Source organism: Haliotis rufescens, unplaced genomic scaffold (genome assembly GCF_023055435.1).
Source record: "Haliotis rufescens isolate VD_foot unplaced genomic scaffold, xgHalRufe1.0.p SCAF_7, whole genome shotgun sequence".
NCBI classification, from domain to species: Eukaryota; Metazoa; Mollusca; class Gastropoda; order Lepetellida; family Haliotidae; genus Haliotis; species Haliotis rufescens.
The window spans coordinates 4,540,394-4,563,971 of NW_025964361.1; the positions used below are offsets into that span (position 1 = coordinate 4,540,394).

General features: G+C 39.6%; 1 protein-coding gene across 6 annotated transcripts in view; it reads right to left on the bottom strand.

Moving 5' to 3' along the window:
* The window catches only part of LOC124118433 (protein diaphanous homolog 2-like), a 108,548-nt gene that overhangs the window by 35,901 nt on the left and 49,069 nt on the right, over window positions 1–23,578 (bottom strand). For all 6 annotated transcript variants that reach the window (XR_007219050.1, XM_048387855.1, XM_048387854.1 and 3 more), the window contains exons 3-7: window positions 7,776–7,877; window positions 6,164–6,291; window positions 4,504–4,572; window positions 3,630–3,693; window positions 530–663 (exon numbers count right to left, since the gene is read on the bottom strand). Coding sequence is in view for 5 of the 6 variants with exons in the window: in XM_048387855.1 (XP_048243812.1) it covers window positions 530–663; window positions 3,630–3,693; window positions 4,504–4,572; window positions 6,164–6,291; window positions 7,776–7,877 (497 nt within the window). In the remaining variant the exon portion in view is untranslated. The remainder of the gene's footprint in view (window positions 1–529; window positions 664–3,629; window positions 3,694–4,503; window positions 4,573–6,163; window positions 6,292–7,775; window positions 7,878–23,578) is intronic.

The following is a 23,578-nucleotide window of genomic DNA, read 5'->3' on the forward strand; positions in this document are numbered from 1 at the left end:
ACTAATATTCGTGGAAATTGGAGAAAGATTCCCATCCCTGAGAAAAGGGTGTCACAAATTGTACCATTTGAAATGTGCCAGATTCCATTTACCAAGTGAAACTCATGGCGCCATATTATTATCACCCTTATCTTTTGGATCAGTGTGTAAATTTTATTCTCAACCCCCTGGGGAGTATACAACCCATGTTGCCGCAAGAGGTGCTGGAAGGCCTACAGTCACATTTCCATCTCATCCTACCTGGTACCCATTCATGGCTGGAAGGACAACTACATGATCTGTGAATTAATTGTATACAAACATTTCTTCAGTCAAACACACACCTCCCATGACTGAAGTAACCACATGACTGGATGACTGTGTCACATGACTGAAATGTGGTTTTCCATTGGTTGATAGTCAGTAAGCCATCCCATTGGCTTACAAAGTCTCCAGATTGAATAAAAATCCAAATGGGCTTACTGAGTCACATGACTGAAATAAATCCCCTGATTGGTTAACCGTAGTCACATGACTGTTGAAAACCTACCCATTGGGCGGAACAAGACATATGGCAGCAAGGAGACGAACAGCTTCAAGCATGGTTTGTGGGTCGGAGGGGTCGACGGTCCGAGAGAGGATGGTTAAAGCTTCTTCGTGATTTAATATTTCCATCAAACCGAACTGAAATCAGGTACATGCATGGCAGTCACTGGTTAGACACAGAAAGCAGTGTACAACACAACACAGGATATTCACACAGTTTTTTCAATGAACGAGTGAATGTAGCTTAAAACGCTGTAAGCATCATCCACTGTGAACAATTAAGTCTGAGCAAGACAAACCAGTGGTTGATAGCATGAGTGACAATCCATGCTGTTGGGGTATGACGACACACACTCAACCTGGTCTCAGCTGACAGTGAGTGAATGGTGTTTAATGCAACAACCAGAAAAATTAGTTTTTTTCATGGCATCCTGTAAATAATCAAGTTACGAAAAGCAAGCATGGTGGTTGACAGCATGAACAACGATCTGCATTTTGCGGACATATTTAGCCTGGGGAGGTCAAAATATAAACAAGTTGTGTGGCTCAATACCTTTCATCTTACTTGGCAAACAGGTGTATGAGTCAGTCAGTCAGTTCAGAAGGAAAAAATATAATCTAGTTGCATTTAATGTTTAAAATGCAGGAAGTTCACTATTTTTATCAAGCTTACAGTAACATGTACAAAAATTATTTCTGTCAGAGAGTGAGTGACTGAGTATGGTTTTATGCCGCTTTTAGCAATATTCCAGCAATATCACGGCGGGGGACACCAGAAATGGGCTTCACACATTGTACCCACGTTGGGAATCAAACCTGGGTCTTTGGCGTGACGAGCAAACGCCTTAACCACTAGGCTACATGACCGCCCTCTGTCAGAGAAGGCTTGTTCTCTATTTGAGCTGTTTGAAGTAGCCACAGATTTCAGTCTGTAGGCTATTATAAACCACAGGCACAGTGTTCCTAATGTTCCTCTGACACAGGAAGTGGGAGCAGGTTCAAATGTGGTCTTTCAAACCATCGGAGTGAGTGAGTTGGGTTTAACGCCACTTTTAACAGTATTCCAGTTATATCGCGGTGTGTGAGAGGAAAACCTGAAGTGATGCAGGTCTCAGACGTTTACTACTTCAGTGAAACCCACGAGCTTGGGTATGGTGCTGACAAACCTCGAAACATAATCGGGGTTAATCGGGATTCGAACCCACAATCAAAGGTTTCTGGCGTGCCCAAGGGACACAACTCTGCACAGCCCGCTCAAATACTCGGACATTTGACCACTTGAATGACTTGCTTTTGAAACTCAACTTTTCACGCCAAATAATTTGTGTAATAAAATAGCTGACCTCCCTCATAACTGCTATGTAAGTAAAACTATGTGCACCTAGGTACAACAGACACAGCAAGACAGTGCTCTGTTAGCTGTAAGATGTGTGATGTCTGGGAGTGGAACAATGTCGTTTGTTTCTTTATTATTTAACGCTGCACTCAGCAATATTCCAGCTGTAAGACGACGGTATGTAAATAATCGAATCTGAACCAGACAATCAAGTGATTGACATCATGAGCATCGATCCATACAATTGGGTTACGATGACATGCATCAACCAAGTCAGCGAGCCTGACTCCCTGATCCTGTTAGTCGCCTCTTAAGACAAGCATTGTCGCCTTCTACAACAAGAATGGGTTGGGGAGGAAAAGTCTGGAACAATGTCACATGTAAGTCTCTATGTTAAAAACTTTTGAGTTTACACGCCGAACATCAGTATCAGATTTGAAATTTCAGTAGAAATTTGGGCTACATTGTATTATCCGTTTACTATTCGACCCGTGAAGATTCCGGGGTAGAATAGGTCTTCAGCAACCCATACTTGCCGTAAAAGGTGACTCTGCTTGTCGTAAAAGGCAACTAACAGGATCGGGTGGTCAGGTTCACTGACTTGATTGATGCATGTCATCGATCCCAATTGGGTGGATCGATGCTCATGATATTTATCACTGGATTGTCTGGTCCAGACTCGATTATTTACAGACCGCCGTCATATAGCTGGAATATTGCTGAGTGCGGCGTTAAACAACAAAGCAACCAACCAACCGTTTACTATTCCAATTTGCAAACTGAATAATACATATTACTAATATACTATACAAAATTGACAGATATTTCTTCAAGAAATTTAAAGTTTTAGTCCAAGAATAATGTGTAAGTTCATAATAGAATCATAGAGGGTTGTACCAAGTCCTGATAGTTCCTATTACTGAGACTGATCCATTGAATATATCACCACAATTGTTTCACTCCCACAAGTTAGTTACACCACGATCTTCCCGAGGCAAGAGAGTAAACTGACTTTAAAAGTCCAGTTTCCACCCTTGCCGAACTAGGCTGGAATTCCTGGGCTCGATCGTAGTGCCCCCAGTGGCTATTACGTGTTACGTGTCCTTTCTATGCCTCTCCTATTGACCAATGAGATTCAACCTCTCGTATCACTTGCATTTGCTTCAAACAAAACGGTGGCGCCCAGTCAAGACGATCTGATTGATAATCAAGATCTATATTGTGATAAAACGAGTCTTACATCGCAAAGTGCATCAAATCACGTGAGCACCTTGATTAATAGCATGAAAAGATTTAGAAAATATCTGCTGACGAGTTGGCATGCACATGCTTTGCAAATCCTGCAGTCGACCGAAATCTGCATGACACTTTATGAACCGGATTCCGATTTCAGTGCGCGATTTTGATTGGACTATGCATAGACTCGTTAGTCCAGCCAAAATGTAACTCCATAATACCAGCCTAGTTCGGCTAGGGTGGAAACTGGACTTTTATTGTCAGTTAACTCACTTGCCTCGGGAAGATGTTGCATCACATACTAACAGCAACAAACACACAGTGGGAAACGTCCCTTACCTAATACCACACTTTCTAAAATTAGTTATCAAGTCAAGCTAACAAAGTAAGATTTCAAACTTCCAAAGAATTAAATCTTAAGATAAGCAAACTAATAGGGAACAACATTTTGTCAAAATTTTCAAAATAAAACAAGAGATCGTCCATGTGAGCTAGGGCAATGTTAGAGATGTGCAGCCATGCCAACACTCACCTTATTATTCATGTACGCCTTTAGGCATCGCACACACTCGTAGGTGCTTCTCCTTTCAGCCTTCCTGGAAAAATAATCGATGGAGTGAGAAAGCTAGTGAAAGTTGTTTTTCCCGGAGTCAGCAATATGCTGTTTGTATCAAAACAGCCTGTAAAATCAAATTGCCAAACAAATTCATATTTGATATTATGACCAACATCCCAAGCCATTGGGATATGATGACATTCAATCAACAAAAATCACAGAGTGACCGACCAATCCACTTTTGTTGCCTCTTATGATAAACTCTGGGAGCATATTCTAACCCAGGTCTCAATGGCAGGATACGACTTCGTTCTTTTTAACACCTGCTCAAGGTGCAACTGAGTGAATTAATCAGGTTGCACCACCAAATATTGGCTACAAACACTGGGTTCTTTTAAAGTTATTTTGAATATTAAAAAAAGTCATGTTCTCCATTATTTTGTTTTGAGGAAATCTGTATATGGCTTTTCACTTCTCGCCATCCAGTAAACAAACCAACACAGAATTTTCAAGGTGTGTTTGTTGTGATTGTAACCACATGACTGTCTGTCCAAGTGGTAATTTTGAAGAATTAGTTCTGCAAGTTCACTGCATTCAGAACTGTGTATTTCACTATTTTCATGAACTTTTGATTCCTGGATTCTAAAATATTTGCAGACAGATCTAAAAGAATTCAATTGTCAACATTTATCAAATATAACTGTGCATGTGTGGTGGGAAAAGTTACCTGCACTGGGTGCATCCTGGCAATACAAGTTACCTGCACTAGCAATGATTTACCTGCACTGGTGCAACTTGGATATAGCCAAATCAATCCCTGCATGGTAGAAGAAGAATTTCTCAAACTTACGAATCACAGCAGTATGTCAAATTACGCAGAACAGCATTGAGTCCTTGTTCTCCAAAGCCTTGGACCCAGCTGAAAAGAGTAAAGACATTTTCTTGGGCCTGGAAATGAAGTAGAATCACAAACAACCAGTTATCCCTTGATAATATTTGTATACATCTTCCTGAGGCAAGGGAGTTAACTAACTTTTAAAGTCCAGTTTCCACCCTTGCCGAACTGGGCTGGAATTACTGGTCTTGATCAAAGCGCCACCAGTGGCTATTACCAGTTATGTCCCTTCTACGCCTCTCCTATGGACCAATCAGATTCCTCCTCTAGTATCACTTGCATTTGCTTCAAACAAAATGGAGGCGCCCAGTCAGGACATATATCCATATATTGCGCCTAGAAAATGATGCCTACGGTGCGTAGTCATGGAGTCTTGCGATCATTGCATATTCACTGTATCATAGGTATGGTTTATGTTATTTGTTGCCAACCCGGTCTGGAGGGGCATATGGTGTGTGCCCTGTGTGCAAGTCTGTGGCCTACATCAGCTCACACACTGGGTACATCACATCATACACCCAGAGAGACCAGTTGACAAATAATTTATCTTACCGGCCAGTGCCAGGCTCTGTTCCAATTAAAAGGAAACCATTGCGAGATTAAATTAACACGTGACCTAAACATATGGCACATATACATTGCCATGGAATTCCCATTCTGCACAAGACACCAGTTTTACAACAATAGGACCTTTGCGCCAAAAAATCTAATGACTTCTTACAAAGCACAATAAGCTTTGTTGGGATTTAATAGTGCTTGGAGTAAACACAAGATGGCTATTTTTAATGTTTCTCTACAATTTTAATGAATTTGAAACAATTTTCTATGACACTTGAGCATGACATCAAGGTTCTACTACACCAAATCAGAACCAGTTGGGACAGTGCGGTTTTCGTAGGGTTTTCGTAGGGAGCCTTCAGTGCAGATCGAGAGATAGCTGCAGGCTGTGATTGGAGGATATTGTGTAAGATTTTTATGTCTTTCAAATGTACATCCATCCAGATACTAAAAACTGTCCATGTTTTTCTATATTTAGTACTGTCTTTTTCAACATGATGACTTATGCTGAATGTGACCACAGATACTTTCAAGTAGGTTACATTTGGTGCGAAACTGGGGGTGGTGTGTTTAGCTTCTTGTACTCAGAAAAGGAGATGGCTAAGCTAGTCATTTTTTTTTTTAATTGCTGCTCTAAGGACAAACTCTGCACACATGTACAGGTAATAGCTGTTGAATGCTTAGTTAATTTTTAAAAACATATAGAAGTCTATGGGAAAACATTTGGTTGTGTGTAACCTCAAGACCCCTGCAAAACTACAGAGAAAGGAGTTACTTCCCTTTGTAGTCCCTTTAAAGGCCCTTTAAAAACTATAAATGTCTTGAATTTTATTGAATTCCAAATGTGTAGAAAAATATGTTCTTGATTTAACAGGCCTCTTAAAAGACTGTGCCAGACTTGCCATACATGAACGTTCTAGGAAAGCTGTTGGCGCAGTGCCAACCATTTGCCATTCAGGCGAGCCCACCAACTTGGAAGGGTTTTTACAAGCAGGCAAATAGCCAATCAGATAGCTTGATTCTTTGACATGATAATGTTTCTTCAATGCTTGTATACCTGACAGGGTTACTGGTGAGTGACACCCGCAGCGACTCCAACACACTGAGGCGCTTCGCTCCTTTGAGATCTGCATTCCGCAACTGTGTGATGAAATCTTCTGCCTGGTCAGGCTCTCCTTTCCGAGGCTGTAACAGCGGGTTGGAACAATGAATACAGGGTACATGACAACATGAACAGATATGTCATCTTAAATGTCCCTTTTTACGACTTATTTTCACAATTTGGTGACAAAAGGGAAGATTGACTTCTGAAAATGTGCTAAAATCATGAAAATCTCTGAGAACATTGTCTCCAGCAAAATCACTGCTCTGAATTCTAATCCTTAATGTGATTCTATCCTGCCTTTTGCCAATAAAACGTTGGTATGGATGTTAGCAAGTTGGACACAATCACATACAAGTTGGGTAGAGTGAGTGAGTAAGTATGGTTTTACGCCACTTTTAGCAATATTTCAGCAATATCACGGCGGGGGACACCAGAAATGGGCTTCACACATTGTACCCATGTCGGGAATCGAACTGGGTCTTCGGCGTGACGAGCGAACGCTTTAACCACAAGGCTACCTGACCGCCCCACACAAGTTAGGTAGACAATATATATATGTTTACTTTCCATAAATAAATTTTACATAATTTTTTTTGAAGTTTTGGACGGATTTTCCTCCAATTTATTTATTGAAAAGCTAGATGATATTTAGGTTATTTTCTTGAGATGGGTGGTGTTAAGACAGCTTTTTCAAGGCACACTTTCCATTTTCAATGCCTTCTTTAAAAGCAATAACTACATACAAGGCACATCCATAGAGACCTAAAAACAGAGCTCTGAAGCTCACCTGGGCCCACTTGCACAAAGCGATCTTAGTGCTACAACTATTGTAAGCCTATGTTAAAGTATGGAAGTTACGATCATCTTAGCGCTAAGATCGCTTTGTGCAAGCGGGCCCTGAAGTATGATGAAATAATGAAGGCCATATTTCAAATCGGCTCAGAATTATGTGAGTAATTTTCCGGGACACCAGAGCTTGGATCAATCACACAAAGTTTCACAGCAAATTCAAAGCAAATTTCATAAAGGTACATGCAGAATGGCCAAAAATGACTTTTTTTATACGGCTGCTGTGGTGGCCATGTTTCAAATCGGATCCAAATTCTGTTAATTTTTAGCAGGGATCATTCATACAAAATTTCAGCTCCATAGGCCTTGTACTCCTAGACTACTGATGGATGGACAACTGGATGGACCATGTCTCGACATAACCTCCCATGAGTTTCAGTCAAGTGAGCTAAAAATTGAAGTCCTTTTCAAGCCTCGGGTAATCCTGAAGTAATCAACTGGTGTAACAGACACAGATAGGGAACCAAACACTAAAACTGTTCTACCAGGTATGCCAAAAAAGAATACTTGTTACCAGGGCCCCGTTCCACAAAGCAAACTTAGCGCTACGATTGTCGTAAGTCTATGTTAAAGTATGGAAGTTATGATCACCTTAGCACTACGATCACTTTGTGGAACTGGACCAAGTTGAGCTAATACTTAGCAAGTGATTTGGTGTAATAAGAGAACATTTGTCTCTATTGCCGGACTGTTACAATGACTGGTGGTTGGTTACCTTTGCCTTGCCCTTGTAATGCATCACTAGCATGGATCTCTTCAAGTTATCATCTCGGGAACGCAATGGAGCCTTTTTCTCCTCAGTCAGGTTCATGTCATCCTGGAACCAAAAAAAGGGTCAAGGTCAAGATGTGCAAAGGTCAAGGTCAAGGTCAACAAAATACATGCATCATCACTGCAATGCAACAGAAATACACTATCACAGGATAAATGCTTACCATCACATTGCATTACTGCAAGTATTACATAATGGCTAAAAAAATATATTATCCTGAAGAAAAGACCAAAATCTGTACTAATAGCATGCTGAAAATGTAAAAACCTCAATTCTATGGAGGTAACACCACACAATAGTTTTATATTCAAATTTTATTCTTCAAATATGGGCCACATACTCAAAACCCAGTATGCATGAAATGATACATTAATAGAATTGGTAGAACTGACATGTTTCTAAGTAAATTGCAGGATACTGATTCCTTGGCATCGGTGTATCCCTCAATAGATATTGGAGAGATGTAAGAAAAGGCAATCCACTGGAAGGCAGTCTCAGCACAGTATATTTGAAAAGAACTGGCTTTCATATAAAAATAACCTGCCTGCTAGGCCAATCATTTATTGACAGATTTATACGACCAAAATCTGTTAGCATGAGCATAAATTGTCAAAGGTGAAGGTCAAGGTCCATGATTCCAGTAGGGACCCAAGTTAGAATATTCCCAAACAACCAACACAGGTGCTTGGAAGGCATTGTAGGAGTTGGTGAGCAAATAAGTGAGTGACTTGGGCTTAACGCCTCTTTTAACAGTATTCCAGTTATATCACGACGTGTCAGCTTAATGTGGGAGGAAAGCCCGAAGTGATGCAGGTCTCAGACATTTACCACTTTGGTGAAACCCACAAGCACAGGTATGGTGCTTACAAACCTAGAAACATAATTGGGGCGAACCTGCAGGATTCAAACCCACAATCATAGGTTTCTAGCATGTCCAAGGGAAGCCACTCTGCACAGCAAATCACAGCGCCTTAGACAACTAGGCCCCCCCATGCCCCAAGCAAATAAGAAAACATACAACTTTATGGATAACAACTTCTGGTTTACTGCACTTGGTAAAATACCGATGTAGATTCGTACATCGTTATCAAACTTCATAACGGTGTAAGGATCTTCATCGAAATGTTGCTAGATGCAATAAACCAGAGTGAGTGAGTGAGTGAGTGAGTGAGTGAGTGAGTGAGTGAGTGAGTGAGTGAGTGAGTGAGTGAGTGAGTGAGTGATTTAGCTTTATTCCAGCAATATCATGGTGGGGGACACCAGAAGTGGGCTTCACACATTGTACCCATGTCGGGAATCGAACCCGGGTCTTCGGCGTGCAATATCCCAGAAGTAGATATCCACAAAGTTGAATGTTTTATCAACCTATGCTGGTCAAGAGGGGGGCTACATTGGGTGGGACGGTCAGGCTCCGTGACTTAGACATAAAAAGCGCCCAGGGTGCTCTCAAAATTAGAAATAGGGGGCTCTTATTAGAATACTATTTTTGTGAAAGATAGTTTGTTTATAGAAATGTTTATATATGACAGATATATTTTTCCAGAATTTAATTGCCCATAATTAAGGGTGCATATACCAAACGTATTATACAGGAATAAATAAGTCTTGTGTATATTGAACAATCGGAAGGGGTGCTTATTGGGATTGTTCACTTACCAAAATATTAGCAAATATTAGAGCGGGGCGCTTATTAAGTCGAATACTCAAAAGAAGTTAAAGAACACCTGATTCTTTTATGTTACTATAGTTAAACTACATTAATATAACATGATCACATTCTGTTGTGGTATGAAAATGCCAAAGCTACAATATTCTTTGTTTTAATGCCAGACTGTATCAGATTTACCTATAGTCTAACAATGATACATGGTAAATGTTTTACATGAAACTGGAGCACACATAGGTATGACTTTACATTTTCTTTGAAAAAATCTAACCCTTATAACTTAGAACCAGTTTCACATTAGTGGCCATGTCAAACATTGAATTTGGAAAAAAATATCTTCTACAAATACTGCAAAATATTAAAGGATTGTGATATTTCACATTGAAATATACGATACCATATTGTATCACTCACCCAGTAAAATCTGATAGCACAGTAAGTCTGTAACTGACGTGCCGTACTGATATAAGCCGGCCTGTATTAACCATATTTTCCTATACCCAAAAAATAATCTTCTCTAATAATGGTTCTCTAAATATCCCAATGTAACTTCCATTTCAGACTTTACAGAAAAAGGGTCAATTCAGTGCAATTAAGTTTGAACTTCTCAAATATGAAGCACATGAAACTATTTGCTCCGTCTTGCCATTAGCGTGATAATTACTTTAGCCAAGACACAAATAATCAAATATTTCTTCTCAAATAATCATTTCAAGGCCAACCCTTTTAACGAATATGGTGCCATTATTTTAACAGATATACAAAACTGCTCTCAAACTGAAACATATTTTTTCAAAATTGGTAAATTTGTATACAAGTTACTAACACAGCAGCCATAACTGAACACAATCTGTTTATGTTGTTATTGTTGTTGGTTTGTTGTTTAACCCCTCTCAGCAATATTACAGCTATATGACGTGAGTCTGTAAATAATCGAATCTGGACCAGACAATCCAGTGATTGACATTATCTGCATCGATCCACGCAATTGGGATACGATGACATGCATCAACCAAGTCAGCGAGCCTGAGCCCGAGCCATTAGTCTCCTCTTATGACAAGCATGGGTTGCTGAAGACCTATTCTAACCCGGATCTTCACAGGGATGTTTATGTGTACAACATAAACACAATACTATCGTAAAATAGTGACAGAAACATGTGACAGTGAAATCGGCACCCATCACCAATTGACATTTACCACGGTTACCATTATAACTAGTTTCTTCATCTGCAATACAACACTACCGGATTAGCATCCTATTTCACTCCCATCACAACCTGGACCTGATTCACACTGGAGACACAAGATGGGCTTCCTTGGCAATAGCAACCAAGGCTTCTTTCTTTAAAACAAAGCAGTGTGTCATTTTTTGTCCTATTTAACATGACCTGTTTACAATATATGTTTAGTCCTAGCATTTATAAGTAACCCACATGTGTGGATCAGTGTCCGAAATAACCGCTTGCCTGTGGCTGGTAACTTTTCCGTCGGGCTGCATGAATTTTTTCTCCACTGCCTGAGTGGCAGATACTAACTACCGTATTCGACGTAATAAGCGCCCCGCTCTAATAAGCGCCCACGTCGATATTCGCTAATATATTGGCTAGTGAACAACCCTAATTAGCACCCCTTCCGATTGATCAATGAACACAAGACTTATATATTCGCGTAAAATACGCACTCATCTGTTATATGCACACTTAATTATGGGCAATTAAATTATGGAAAAATATATCTGTCGTACATAAACATTTCAGGCTGTCAGCATAAACCACGAAATTTACCTTTTAACTGTTTTTTTTCTATAAAATAATATTCTAATAAGTGCCCCCTATTTCTAATTTTGAGAGCCCCTGGGCACTTATTACATCGAATACGGTATTCAGTTAAATTTTAAGTTGTAGATTCTCAAGTAACTGTTTTGCATTATTTCAGATGAATCAAGATGCAACTTATCTCTTATTTTGCACGATTTTTCAATATCAATAATGAATGTGGGCAGGTAACTTTGAAGATGAGCAGGCAACATTTATGGGTCACCTGCCCGACTGTTGGGTTTTGAAATTATTTCAAACGTGTGTAGATTCCGGGTAAGGATATAGGTCCCCAGCAAGCCATGCTTGTTGTAAGAGGCGACTGACTGGATCGTGTTGTCAGACTCAATGACTTGGTTGATGCATATCATTATGTCACAATTACGTGGATCGATGCTCATGAAGTCAATCACTGGATTGTCTGGACGTGACTCATTCATGTACAGACTGTCATTACATAGCTGGAATAGGATTATGAAAATTGACACAATAATTTCTCTCCAGTGTACATCAGGGTATATGGAGAGGACGTGACGGGAGTGAAAACAGAAACTTATCTATTTGTGTTGTTTTGCAAATGAAAAACTTTTTTCTCCTCACATTTATTCATAGTAGAATAACCACGATTTCTACAATCCCTTTCATATTCACACAAGTGAAGAAATTAGCCGTGATGGTAAATGTCAATAACATTGCTTAGTGCAGTGTGAAACTACATAACAAACAAACAGTTTGGTTTGCGATTACTTTAGTATTTGTTAGATCACAGATTGATTTGTCAGATGTCAGAGGAAGGCCATACAGGGAAACAAGTTTCCATTTTGGCTACCCAAGGCCCCAGGCATCCCATTGATGTTGAAATTATTAAAGTGGATGGTCGCAGGCTCCGTGACTGACTGCAAGCCACTGTCCTGATGGCTTGGATAGTCACTGGCTTTCCTTAGTTGTATGTATAGTCTGGAAGTCAATTTAAGGTACTAACGTTTACTACAATATCTGAAAAACTATTGGACTCTGAAAAAGAATGCAAAAATAATTGGATATATATTATTAAATAACTGCTTGAGACGCCCAACGCTAACACCGTATTCGAGCGTGCGTGATTCCCGTGCAACCTTGCACCGATTGTCTTTAAATGTAATATCCAGTTATATATGACTGTTTAATAATCTCATACCAACTTTGACTGGAGTAGGTCCGATAGTTTTTCAGATATTGTAGTAAACGTCGGTACCTTAAATTAACTTCCAGACTTTAGAGGTGAAGCGATACAGCAAGGTCACGATATGATATGCATCACGATACAAAGGTCATGATACGATACGTACCGCGATATGCATATTTACATCAAATCGGTAGAAATGTCTTGACTATAAATATTTCAGAGCAGGTTCAAAAGGAAAAGCTAGCTATAGACAAATGTTCGTTGCGTCTTTTTTTAGTAGGAATTTAATTACAACACATTTTGCGATTTTAGACGGACAAAACTGACGGTAGATCATTAAATGAGCAGTAATGTATTTAGCAGGCGTATTGTCTTGTATCGATACAGTAAAAATGTATCGTTTATTGTATTTGCACATGAAAACTCACGATGCACTAGTGCACTGATGTATCGATTCACTAGTCATATGTCAGTTATTTAGAGGTCTCTGTGATGTTTCAATAATGTTGACTGGCATTCATGCAGGGTAAACAAATGCAGGGAAATACAAGCAAGTTGAGAAAACAAATACAATTGGGTATCCAACAACCCATATACACAACATGATATAAGAAATACAGACACAATAGTATTTCCACCTACGGATCTGCCTCATGGAATGTCCATATGTTCTTGTAGCTGTCTACCAGATAGTTGTAAGACAGGATGTGGCCTGACACAATAATATTTTTCATAAATTGCCCCAAACATTCACACTTATGATTCCTTAACTGTAAGAACACATCGGTCAGTCCATGTGAGAACAATGCGATACACTGCAGAGAACTGACTGACTATGGTCTTATGTCGCTCTTAGCAATATTCCAGCAATATTCCAGCAATATTCCAGCAATATTCAAGCGGGGAACACCAGAACCCGGGTTTTAGGCATGACAAGCGTACGCTTAAACCCTGCAACAGTTTTGTAGGGTTTGTTTGTTTGTTGTTGAAAGCAGCACTCAGCACTGTCTTGTTACAGATAATCTATACACAGCCACTCAATTCCTCAGGGCCTTGAAATTCAATTCTTGATTTCCAATGGGAAATCTAAGCTACTCATCTCAATCTAACCTACATCTGCACAGCAGAATGAACGAAAAACAAGGAAAACATTTTCAAACAACTGCTGAAAAGGCATTAGGCCGTGTTTAGATGTGGTTAAGCTGAAGCTACTAATTAAATTCATGGCAATATCAGGTGTGTTCCACTGGCTGTAAATCTGCTTGAAGGGAATGACTGGCGTGGTCACGGAAAACCAACAAAGCCATACACTTACATGAAACACGCTAACACAGAGTGGAGACGTTTTCTAGTGATGCAAATAATTCAACTGTCTAGTTTCATCATTAGGTTTATTGACATTCCATCATCAATGGTACTGGAACAATGATACAATTAGAGCATTCATCATCAGTTCTGTTCATAAATATAATATATTATGAAATGAGAACATTTTTCAAGAATATTTTACTAAACTCAGCAACACAAAATAAATAGGAAATCCGACATCCAGGCCAAGCCTCCATGTCTTGTCTATTATCAGACATTTGATATGCTTCACGATTATCCTTATTCTAAAAGGTACATAAAATTATCACCAGTGTTCGAAATTATGCAAGATACTAAAGAGGTGCTATTCACAACACAACTGCTGATACAATAGCCAGAAACCTGAAGGAACCCTACAATTTCCAACAATGACAACCAAATGACCACAAAATAATCTTTCACAGATTTTAACACTATATACTACTCAAAAAGAAGTTTAAGAACACTGAATTCTTTTAAACTACTAAAGTTAATCTGTCCTGCAAAGACAGATTAACGGCAGTAATATGAAAAAATTGTGTTGTGAGTAGTTTCAGTATACTAGCTATTTTCTAATAAAAGCATAACAGCTTTCAAATCAAGTGTTTGACAAGTGTTTGTTATCAACAGAAATTGATTTAGTGGGTCAGAGAGCTGCCAGGACATGATCAAAAGGGACAAAATACTGCTAAATCAGCAATTATGATCTATTTTTGAGACACATGTAAACATGTTGGGTCAAGTAAACTATTAAACGTGTACCTTTGACCTCCTAATCCTACTATGGACACAGGTATTACAGACCTCTGATGTGAGACCCCCTATGTCCTGAAGCTGTAACCTACATGACCTACGTGACCTAAATACTGTAAAAAGCACAACAGAAACGTTCCCTGGTTAGTTGGTCATCATTGATGTGGCAGAGGTGATTCTCTAACCACATGTGATCTCATAAATTTTTAAGCCATCTTGTCTGGACCCACATTAATATCTAGGACCCACATACCATGTTCGACGTAATAAGCGCCCAGGGCGCTCTCAAAATTAGAAAGAGGGGGCTCTTATTAGAATATAATTTTGGTGAAAGAGTTGAAAGATCGTAAATTTGTGGTTTAGGCTGACAGCCTGAAATGATACAAAAGAAAAGTCTGTGCGTATTAGACACGCCAGATATATTTTTCCAGAATTTAATTTCCCGTAATTAAGGGTGCATATAACACACAAAGGGTTCTAATTGGGATTGTTCACTAGCCAATATATAAGCAAATATCGCCGTGGGCGCTTATTAGCGCAGGGCGCTTACTACGTCGAATACGGTAATTCATTACAGAGTGTACCCAGAACACACAAATACATAGTCCAGGGAAATCCCTGGAACGATGTCTCCACATCACTGAACCTGACCATCCGATCCACTTTTGCCACCTCTTACACATGAATAGGTCAACAAGGAGCCATTCTAACCCGTGAAATCTGGGGTTCGAATTGGTCTTCAGCAACCCCTACTTGTCTTAAGAAGCGACTAACAGGATTGGGTGGTCAGGCTCGCTGACTTGGTTCATGCATGTCATCATATCCCAATTGTGCAGATCGATGTTCATGATGTCAATCACTGGATTGCCTGGTTCAGACTTGATTATTTACAGACCCCCATTGTATAACTGGAATATTGCTAAATGCGGTGTTAAACAACAAACAAACAAACAAACAAAGAAACAAACAAGTCAGTAATATCACAGTGACCTCTGAATTTGATACTGGTGCCTACCAATTAATTCTAACCATGCCAAGAACAAAGAATTTAGTCAGGTGGTCTTAAAGGATATATTATGGAGATGATGGGTCTATCATGACATCAATTAACATAGACTGTCATACACAGACAATTAGCCATCATTCCAATATTGTCATTTTTTTGTTATGATTCTAAATGATTATATTATTTGTCTAAATGTGTAAGAGCTAAGTCACATGTACACAAACTCGTGCCCTTCAAGGACCTTTGGCTACTGTGTGACCTCATTGATCTGGTCAACCCTCATTGAGGATGAGCCAGAAATTGTCATGAGCATCTGTAATGCTGGTGACCTGAGACGAGGTCAGGATCCATGTTGACACTGGGTGAGCTTCACCTGGAGGCCAGGTGATGATGAGATAGATATGTGTCACATTCCATCCCACAGGTGTGGCAGGTAGATTGTCTGTACAGATAGTTGGATATCTATAGATACATATAGATACTGTGGACACAGGACGGCCTACATACACATCCTAGCCCAACCTCTGCACACATACCTGCCTTCACACCCATCCATGACTTGAATGATAAACTCCAATCTTGTCCAGTGATAAATGATACCACAAAGTGAGTGAGTGAGATTGGTTTTGCTTTTAGCAATTTTCCAGCAATATCACGGCAGGGGACACTGGAAAATGGGCTTCACACATTGTACCCATGTCGGGAATCGAGCCCGGTCTTTGGCGTGACGAGCCAACACTTTAACCACTAGACTATCCGACCACCCCTATCCCTCAAAGAAGCTGTGATTAACATATTAGTACCCTCATGTTTACATAATGAGACTGGATATGATGAACTTTTGCATATTTAATGTTCTTCAGGCACCCGCATACACTACCCTTTTAATCCTAAATGTCAGTTATTTTCATTGCCAATAAAAACACTTTTTTCAAATATCCCATATCATACTAGCTGTGTTATCCTTAAATAAAATGCTTGACAACTGACATTGTATCTAAGGTCTGAGGACAATGTATGCTAAGTGGTGATAATCTTCATAGGAAAAACATTCAAATTATTTCTCTCGCATCACTATTATTTTCAATATATAATGAAAAATAAAGTCCAACCAAACTGTGTGTACTGCACAGGACCAGTGTCTGTGTACAAAGTTCCCTTTAATATACAGATTCAGTGTACAGTGTTTTGTTTATGTACAGTGTACAGGGTTAGAAACTAACAGTTTTTGTCCACTAGTCCTTATAATGATAACATGTAGCAAAACCCTTAAAATGGGCCAATTTCTACTAGTCCTTAGGATACCTTTATTATTGGGCAGTTGGTAAGGACTATAGGACTAGTGCCAATTTCTAACGCTGGTGTATCGTGTAATGTCTTGTGTCACTGGGAGTGTTTTTGTGAGCAGGTGCTCGGCACGTTGAAGCCTAGTTTCCAACACTGAACGCCCCCCCACACACACACAGACAGTACTCCTATCTTTCACTGCAGAACCAGGAGCATGCGATGTCAAGAAACCACTACTTGAGGGCTAAATTTATCCTATTTCCTCAAGCAATATTGCTTCTTAAAAATTAGTTACATTTTCTTCTTGCCTTTTCTACCTGAAATACTATCAAATATTCAGCAATTTTCAAATTGATTGTTTTAATCTATATCTTATCAGTAGAGATTGATTTCTCAAGGTCAGCATAGACACCATGAAATAAATCCACCTCGTTGACAGATCAATGTGTATGATGTTTTGCTTGTTTGTTTGTTGTTTAACGCAGCACTCAGCAATATTCTGGTCTGTAAATAATCAAGTCTGGACCAGACAATCCAGTGATTGACATCATGAACATTGATCCACGCAATTGGGATACGATGACATGCATCAACCAAATCAGCAAGCCTGACTACCCAATCCTGTTAGTCGCCTCTTACAACAAGCACAGTCGTCTCTTACACAAGGATAGTCTTACTGCAGTTTCACTTATCTCCGATTGCAGATTTTGTGCTATATTTACCCCTTAAGAGCGACTTTATTCGGACAATAGAATAATATATTATAAGTAACTTCCATTCTATAAAATGTTCTGTAACAACAGCATGACGGTTAAAAATGTCATCCATTAGTCATTTGCCTCCAAGTGAAAATCAATCCTGATTTATTAAGTGATCCAACATTCATCAATATTGTTGCAAATGCATCATCATATCTAATATATCAGATATGAATTAACAATTTCACAAAATAATGCTTAAACTTCTAAAATCTTCAGAGGTTATATTTTGTCTTTGTCCTGTTTTTGAAATCAATGAGTTCTTGAGGCCCAGATTTTGCCCGAACAATGACACAAAACATCTGATCGACTGACATATTCTCTCTCTCTATTCATGGTGGGTGTGGCAGATTCTACTTCTCACAGACGTTGCTGCAACATGTGGTCATGAAAGATTTATCGGTATTGGATACCATCTGTCACCAGCAGTCCTTCCATGTTCTCCTCCTCCGATGTCTTCAGTGTAACGTCCTTATGTCCTCGGTGTTACATCCTCCCATATGCTCAATGTTACGTCCTCCGATATGCTCAATGTTACGTCCTCCCATGTCCTATATCAGTGTTACGACCTCCCATGTCCTCAGTGTTACGTCCTCCGATATGCTCAATGTTACGTCCTCCGATATGCTCAATGTTACGTCCTCCGATATGCTCAATGTTACGTCCTCCCATGTCCTCAGTGTTACGTCCTCCCATATGCTCAATGTTACGTCCTCCCATATGCTCAATGTTACGTCCTCCGATATGCTCAATGTTATGTCCTCTGATATGCTCAATGTTACGTCCTCTGATATGCTCAATGTTACGTCCTCTGATATGCTCAATGTTACGTCCTCCGATATGCTCAATGTTACGTCCTCTGATATGCTCAATGTTACGTCCTCTGATATGCTCAATGTTACATCCTCTGATATGCTCAATGTTACGTCCTCTGATATGCTCAATGTTACGTCCTCTGATATGCTCAATATTACATCCTCCCATGTCCTCAGTAATAAGTACACAAGAATAAGATTGCAATTTTCAACATCAGTGAACAATAGCTTGCTGCCGTACTGCTTCAGAATGGCTCAGAATTCATTTCATCCATTAACAAAGATTAATTACAGAAGAAAGCCCAGCTAAAAATAGGCCATAAAATGTGGGATATCAATCAAACCTGTCAACCAACTGTTTCAACATTAGATTTGAGTCATTTTCAGGATGATTAGTTCTCAGTATTACAGCGTGACATTTCACATAACACACTCAGAAATAACCTTGCTGACATTACCCAAGTTCTGATACATCATGTACATATCTCAAACACAAGTTTTTTTATAAAGGTACTTTCTTTTACAAGAGTGAGTGTGTGAATGAGTATGGATTACGCCGCTTTTAGCAATATTCCAGCAACATCAAAGCAAGGGACACTAGAAATGGGCTTCACACATTACACCCATGTCGGGAATCGAACCCGGGTCTTCAGTGTGACGAGCAAACGCTCTAACCACTAGGCTACCCAACCGCCCCTCTTTTACAAGAAACACTGAAAATCTTCCAGCTGTTCACAATATTTGTTAGTATGTCGTTCAACGCCTCAGTCAGTAGTATTTCTACCATATTACAGCGGCTAAACCCAGAATAAAATAAAACTTATATAAACAACATTTAAGTTAAGGAGACTGTGTCCCAGAATGACCTTGAGGTTACATTGCATTAATTTCATCCAAATAATGCCTCATTACTTTTCTTTTTTCGGCATCTGATGCTTTTTTTCAAAGTAACAAGGTCACTACCTTCTTGCTTCCTCCTTTTCTGTTGGCAGAAGCGGATGAGTCAAGGCCACACAAATCATATCTGAGTACACCTCCATAGGTCACATCAGGTGAACCCTTGGCGAACTTTGACCCAGATCTAAATGAGTGAGTGAGTGAGTTTGGTTTTACGCCGCTTTTAGCAATATTCCAGCAATATCACGGCGGGGGACACCAGAAATGGGCTTCACACATTGTACCCATGTCGGGATTCGAACCCGGGTCTTCAGCGTGACGAGCGAACGCTTTAACCACTAGGCTACCCGACCGCCCCCAGATCTAAATGAAGGACGTGTGGGTTCTTAAACCAATCAGATGCCAGCTTTCTGAAACAATTCTGCTTCATTTCTTTATTCACCTTGGTACAGCCATTTCAATTTTAGCAAATGAAAACCCACCCAGAACACAATATACCCTTGATAGTTTTCGCTTAATGACGTAGATGCCATGGTGCTAACAACAAGAGGATGTATAAAATATCCACAGCAACATAAAAGCACAGCTTTATCTCTGTGCAATGGGAACAGATCATATTCATTTTGAGATACAGAAATCAGATATGTTCAGTCACAATGCTCTGCTCACATGCACCAAGAAATTAGATGCCTTGATGCCGATTGGCTGATCTGAAAGTTCACCTGACATGACAACAACGTTGGAGGTATACTTGAATCTTCATGCATAGACTATCATATCAGAGATGGATTTTAATAAGACTGTCTCAAGAGCAATATCAAATGCTCCCACAATTCAAAATCATTTGGTAACTACTGATGGCTCTATCAGTACCGTGAACCCTGAACTACAGCCGTATAAAATTCAAATTGAATAACTAAATTCTCTTAATACTCTTTGATATAAATTTCTCCCCTTATCAGTTTGTTACAAACACAATACAGTCAATGATATCTCCTCATCAGCAGGTACACCGATAAGCATTCCTAAATGTCAGCAAACAAATCATGTAAAATCTGCTATAAACAACCTTGGCTACTTTATTGTGTGTTCCTAGCATGTTGTGGATCATATATCAACATAATGAATGGTATCGCTTTCCTCTCTGTAGAAATCAGGTCAGCTCATTTAACACCCGAGGAGGTACAGGCAGGTTAGAACTGTTGTGTCGGCTACACACATCTGGGGCTATCTATTGTGACGGAACTGGAGGGTGCATACAATCGTATTGCCGTGTGGTTACGAGGGCGAGGGAGGAAATGTTCACTTAGAGGAGGAAGTACATGGCCTCCTTATGACAATGTATTACCACTCAATTGTTTCACACAGCTTGTGTAACACTGGCGTACTCCTCTCAGAATATGCATCACCAGTCAATACTATATACTTGTACAGTGCAAGTGTACAAGCCCCATTAAGAACGTCTCCAGTTGACTGATACTATATCACTAGTCAATACTATATACTTGTACAGTGCAAGTGTACAAGACCCATTAAGAACGTCTCCAGTTGACTGATACTATATCACCAGTTGATACTATATACTTGTACAGTGCAAGTCTACAAGACCCATTAAGAATGTCTCCAGTTGACTGATACTATATCACCAGTCAATACTATATACTTGTACAGGGCAAGTCTACAAGCCCCATTAAGAATGTCTCCAGTTGACTGATACTATATCACCAGTTGATACTATGTACTTGTACAGTGCAAGTGTACAAGCCCCATTAAGAATGTCTCCAGTTGACTGATACTATATCACCAGTTGATACTATATACTTGTACAGGGCAAGTCTACAAGCCCCATTAAGAACGTCTCCAGTTGACTGATATTATATCACCAGTCGATACTATGTACTTGTACAGGGCAAGTCTACAAGCCCCATTAAGAATGTCTCCAGTTGACTGATATTATATCACCAGTCGATACTATATACTTGTACAGGGCAAGTCTACAAGCCCCATTAAGAATGTCTCCAGTTGACTGATACTATATCACCAGTCGATACTATATACTTGTACAGGGCAAGTCTACAAGCCCCATTAAGAATGTCTCCAGTTGACTGATATTATATCACCAGTCGATACTATATACTTGTACAGGGCAAGTCTACAAGACCCATTAAGAATGTCTCCAATTGACTGATACTATATCACCATGCTTGGTTGGTTGTTACGACAAGCATAGTTGCCTTTTACGGCAGGAGCAACACTTATCTACACATATACATTATGTGATTTCAGAACAAAAGCCACTTTCACTCCGTGTCAGAAACAGCACTGACACCTGACACAGATGGTTGACACCACAAACCACAATCAAGTACACAAGGAGACCACTTTAACCCCATTTATTCACTGATAGCATCAATAATTACACAAGTCTAAACTCTTTACAAGAATAAACCCATGTTTATAAACACAACCTGATTTATACTACGGAAATGTCACACTTAGTCTGTCGTACAGACCCTGAAACAAACATATCCAATACAGCCCATTCAAGTCTATAATGATTACTGCAGTATCAAACAAGAGTCATCAGAAAGATGACATATCCCCCCGGCAGCTGTCTGTAAAGTAACCACTAGTAAATGTGCAATTCTGTATGTAATGAGTCAACAGTTTAAAGTTCTTTAAGAAGCATACATTGTTTACCCACAAAAGATCCACCATGGTCGCATCCATATGAATGCCAAGTTTCGATCAAATACACTGAATGGTTTTTTAATTCTGCCCCGGAAACGAACCCCATCCCCAATTGAGTCTATGTCCAACTTCATTCCATAAAAATTTTAAAAAAGGCACCACTTCAGTATGTGCCTGATAGATTTGCCAAGTTTCGATCAAATACACTGAATGGTTTGGGAATTCTGCCCTGGAAAAGGAAATGATTACGGACGGACAGACGGACAGACAGACAGACTGGCTGATCGCTATATCCCCCCGCATTATATGCCAGGGGGATAAAAATGAACAGAGTCTCTTGGCTCCTTTTTATTATACTTTTAATAAGATATTTTAACAACTGTTTTTTTTCTGTAAGATATGTTCCATCAGAAACTAGAAGTTAATCTACATGGTCTGTGTAACAATAAACAGTCAGGGTAGGCAGCCAGATGCAAATTGAGAATGGACGGAAATAATTTACATTGGGATAAAAAAATAATATGGCTGTGAATCGTTTTAACTAATCACAAATATGTAGTTTGCATGTTGCACATAAGTGACATTTCTATTCTGGTAGGAACTATGCTTGGGACATCAATCGTTGACTTTCAACAATTGACACTAAAATACCCATTGTTATTACCTACAAGGGCAAACATATCGGGGTTCATAAAAATCATAAATGCCCTAGGGTCATATCACGTCATGAGACAACAGTGTATTGTTTCCGTCATCTGGACGGCATTGTTGACGTCATTCGAATCTTATTGTGACACGAGGATGGAATGACGTCATGGTAGAAACATCTTCATAGCTGAAGATTGTTCACGTCGTTCGACAAATTGTGGTTTCGCTACTGTTGCGACTTGCTGTCCTTATAGGTAAGCACTAAAACTCAACTCTGTATGTAGACATCTTCAGTAATAAATAGATGATTATATTCGTGTTCATGTCACATTATGCTTACAACAGACATGCCAAAATTCCAGTATTTCATTTGCTGTTGCTTGGGAACTACCAGAATTTAGACACCTATGTCGTAGACATATTGGACATGAACATGAATAAAATATCCTTTATATAAAATAGGCTAAGACTCCTGAACATGGGCAATCATAGGACATCAGTAAAATTCTTTAAACTCAAGTCGTATGCCACATGCTGCAATCATGGGACCCCTCATCTTCATTCCTTGGAACCCCAAACATTATTCCAGGGAGTCACAAGACCCAGGTAAATCCCTGCATGGTGGCTCCCTCTAGTGAGAGAAAAGACTGGGTTGAAGTCCCCACTTGATGAAGTCTGTAAACAAAGTGTAGCTGTTGACAGTAGTCCTGGGGTAGTCACACACAAGCAGACTGACCAGGAGCTTCATCCCGTCTCCATCCCCCATGTAATTAGCAACTGGAATGGCGGCTGTGTGAACAGCAACATCACACAGCAACAGTTGACTGACATGTCGATGTTGTGTGGGTCAAGGACTGATGGAAAGTTGGGCTTCATCAATGAGGCCATCAATAAAAC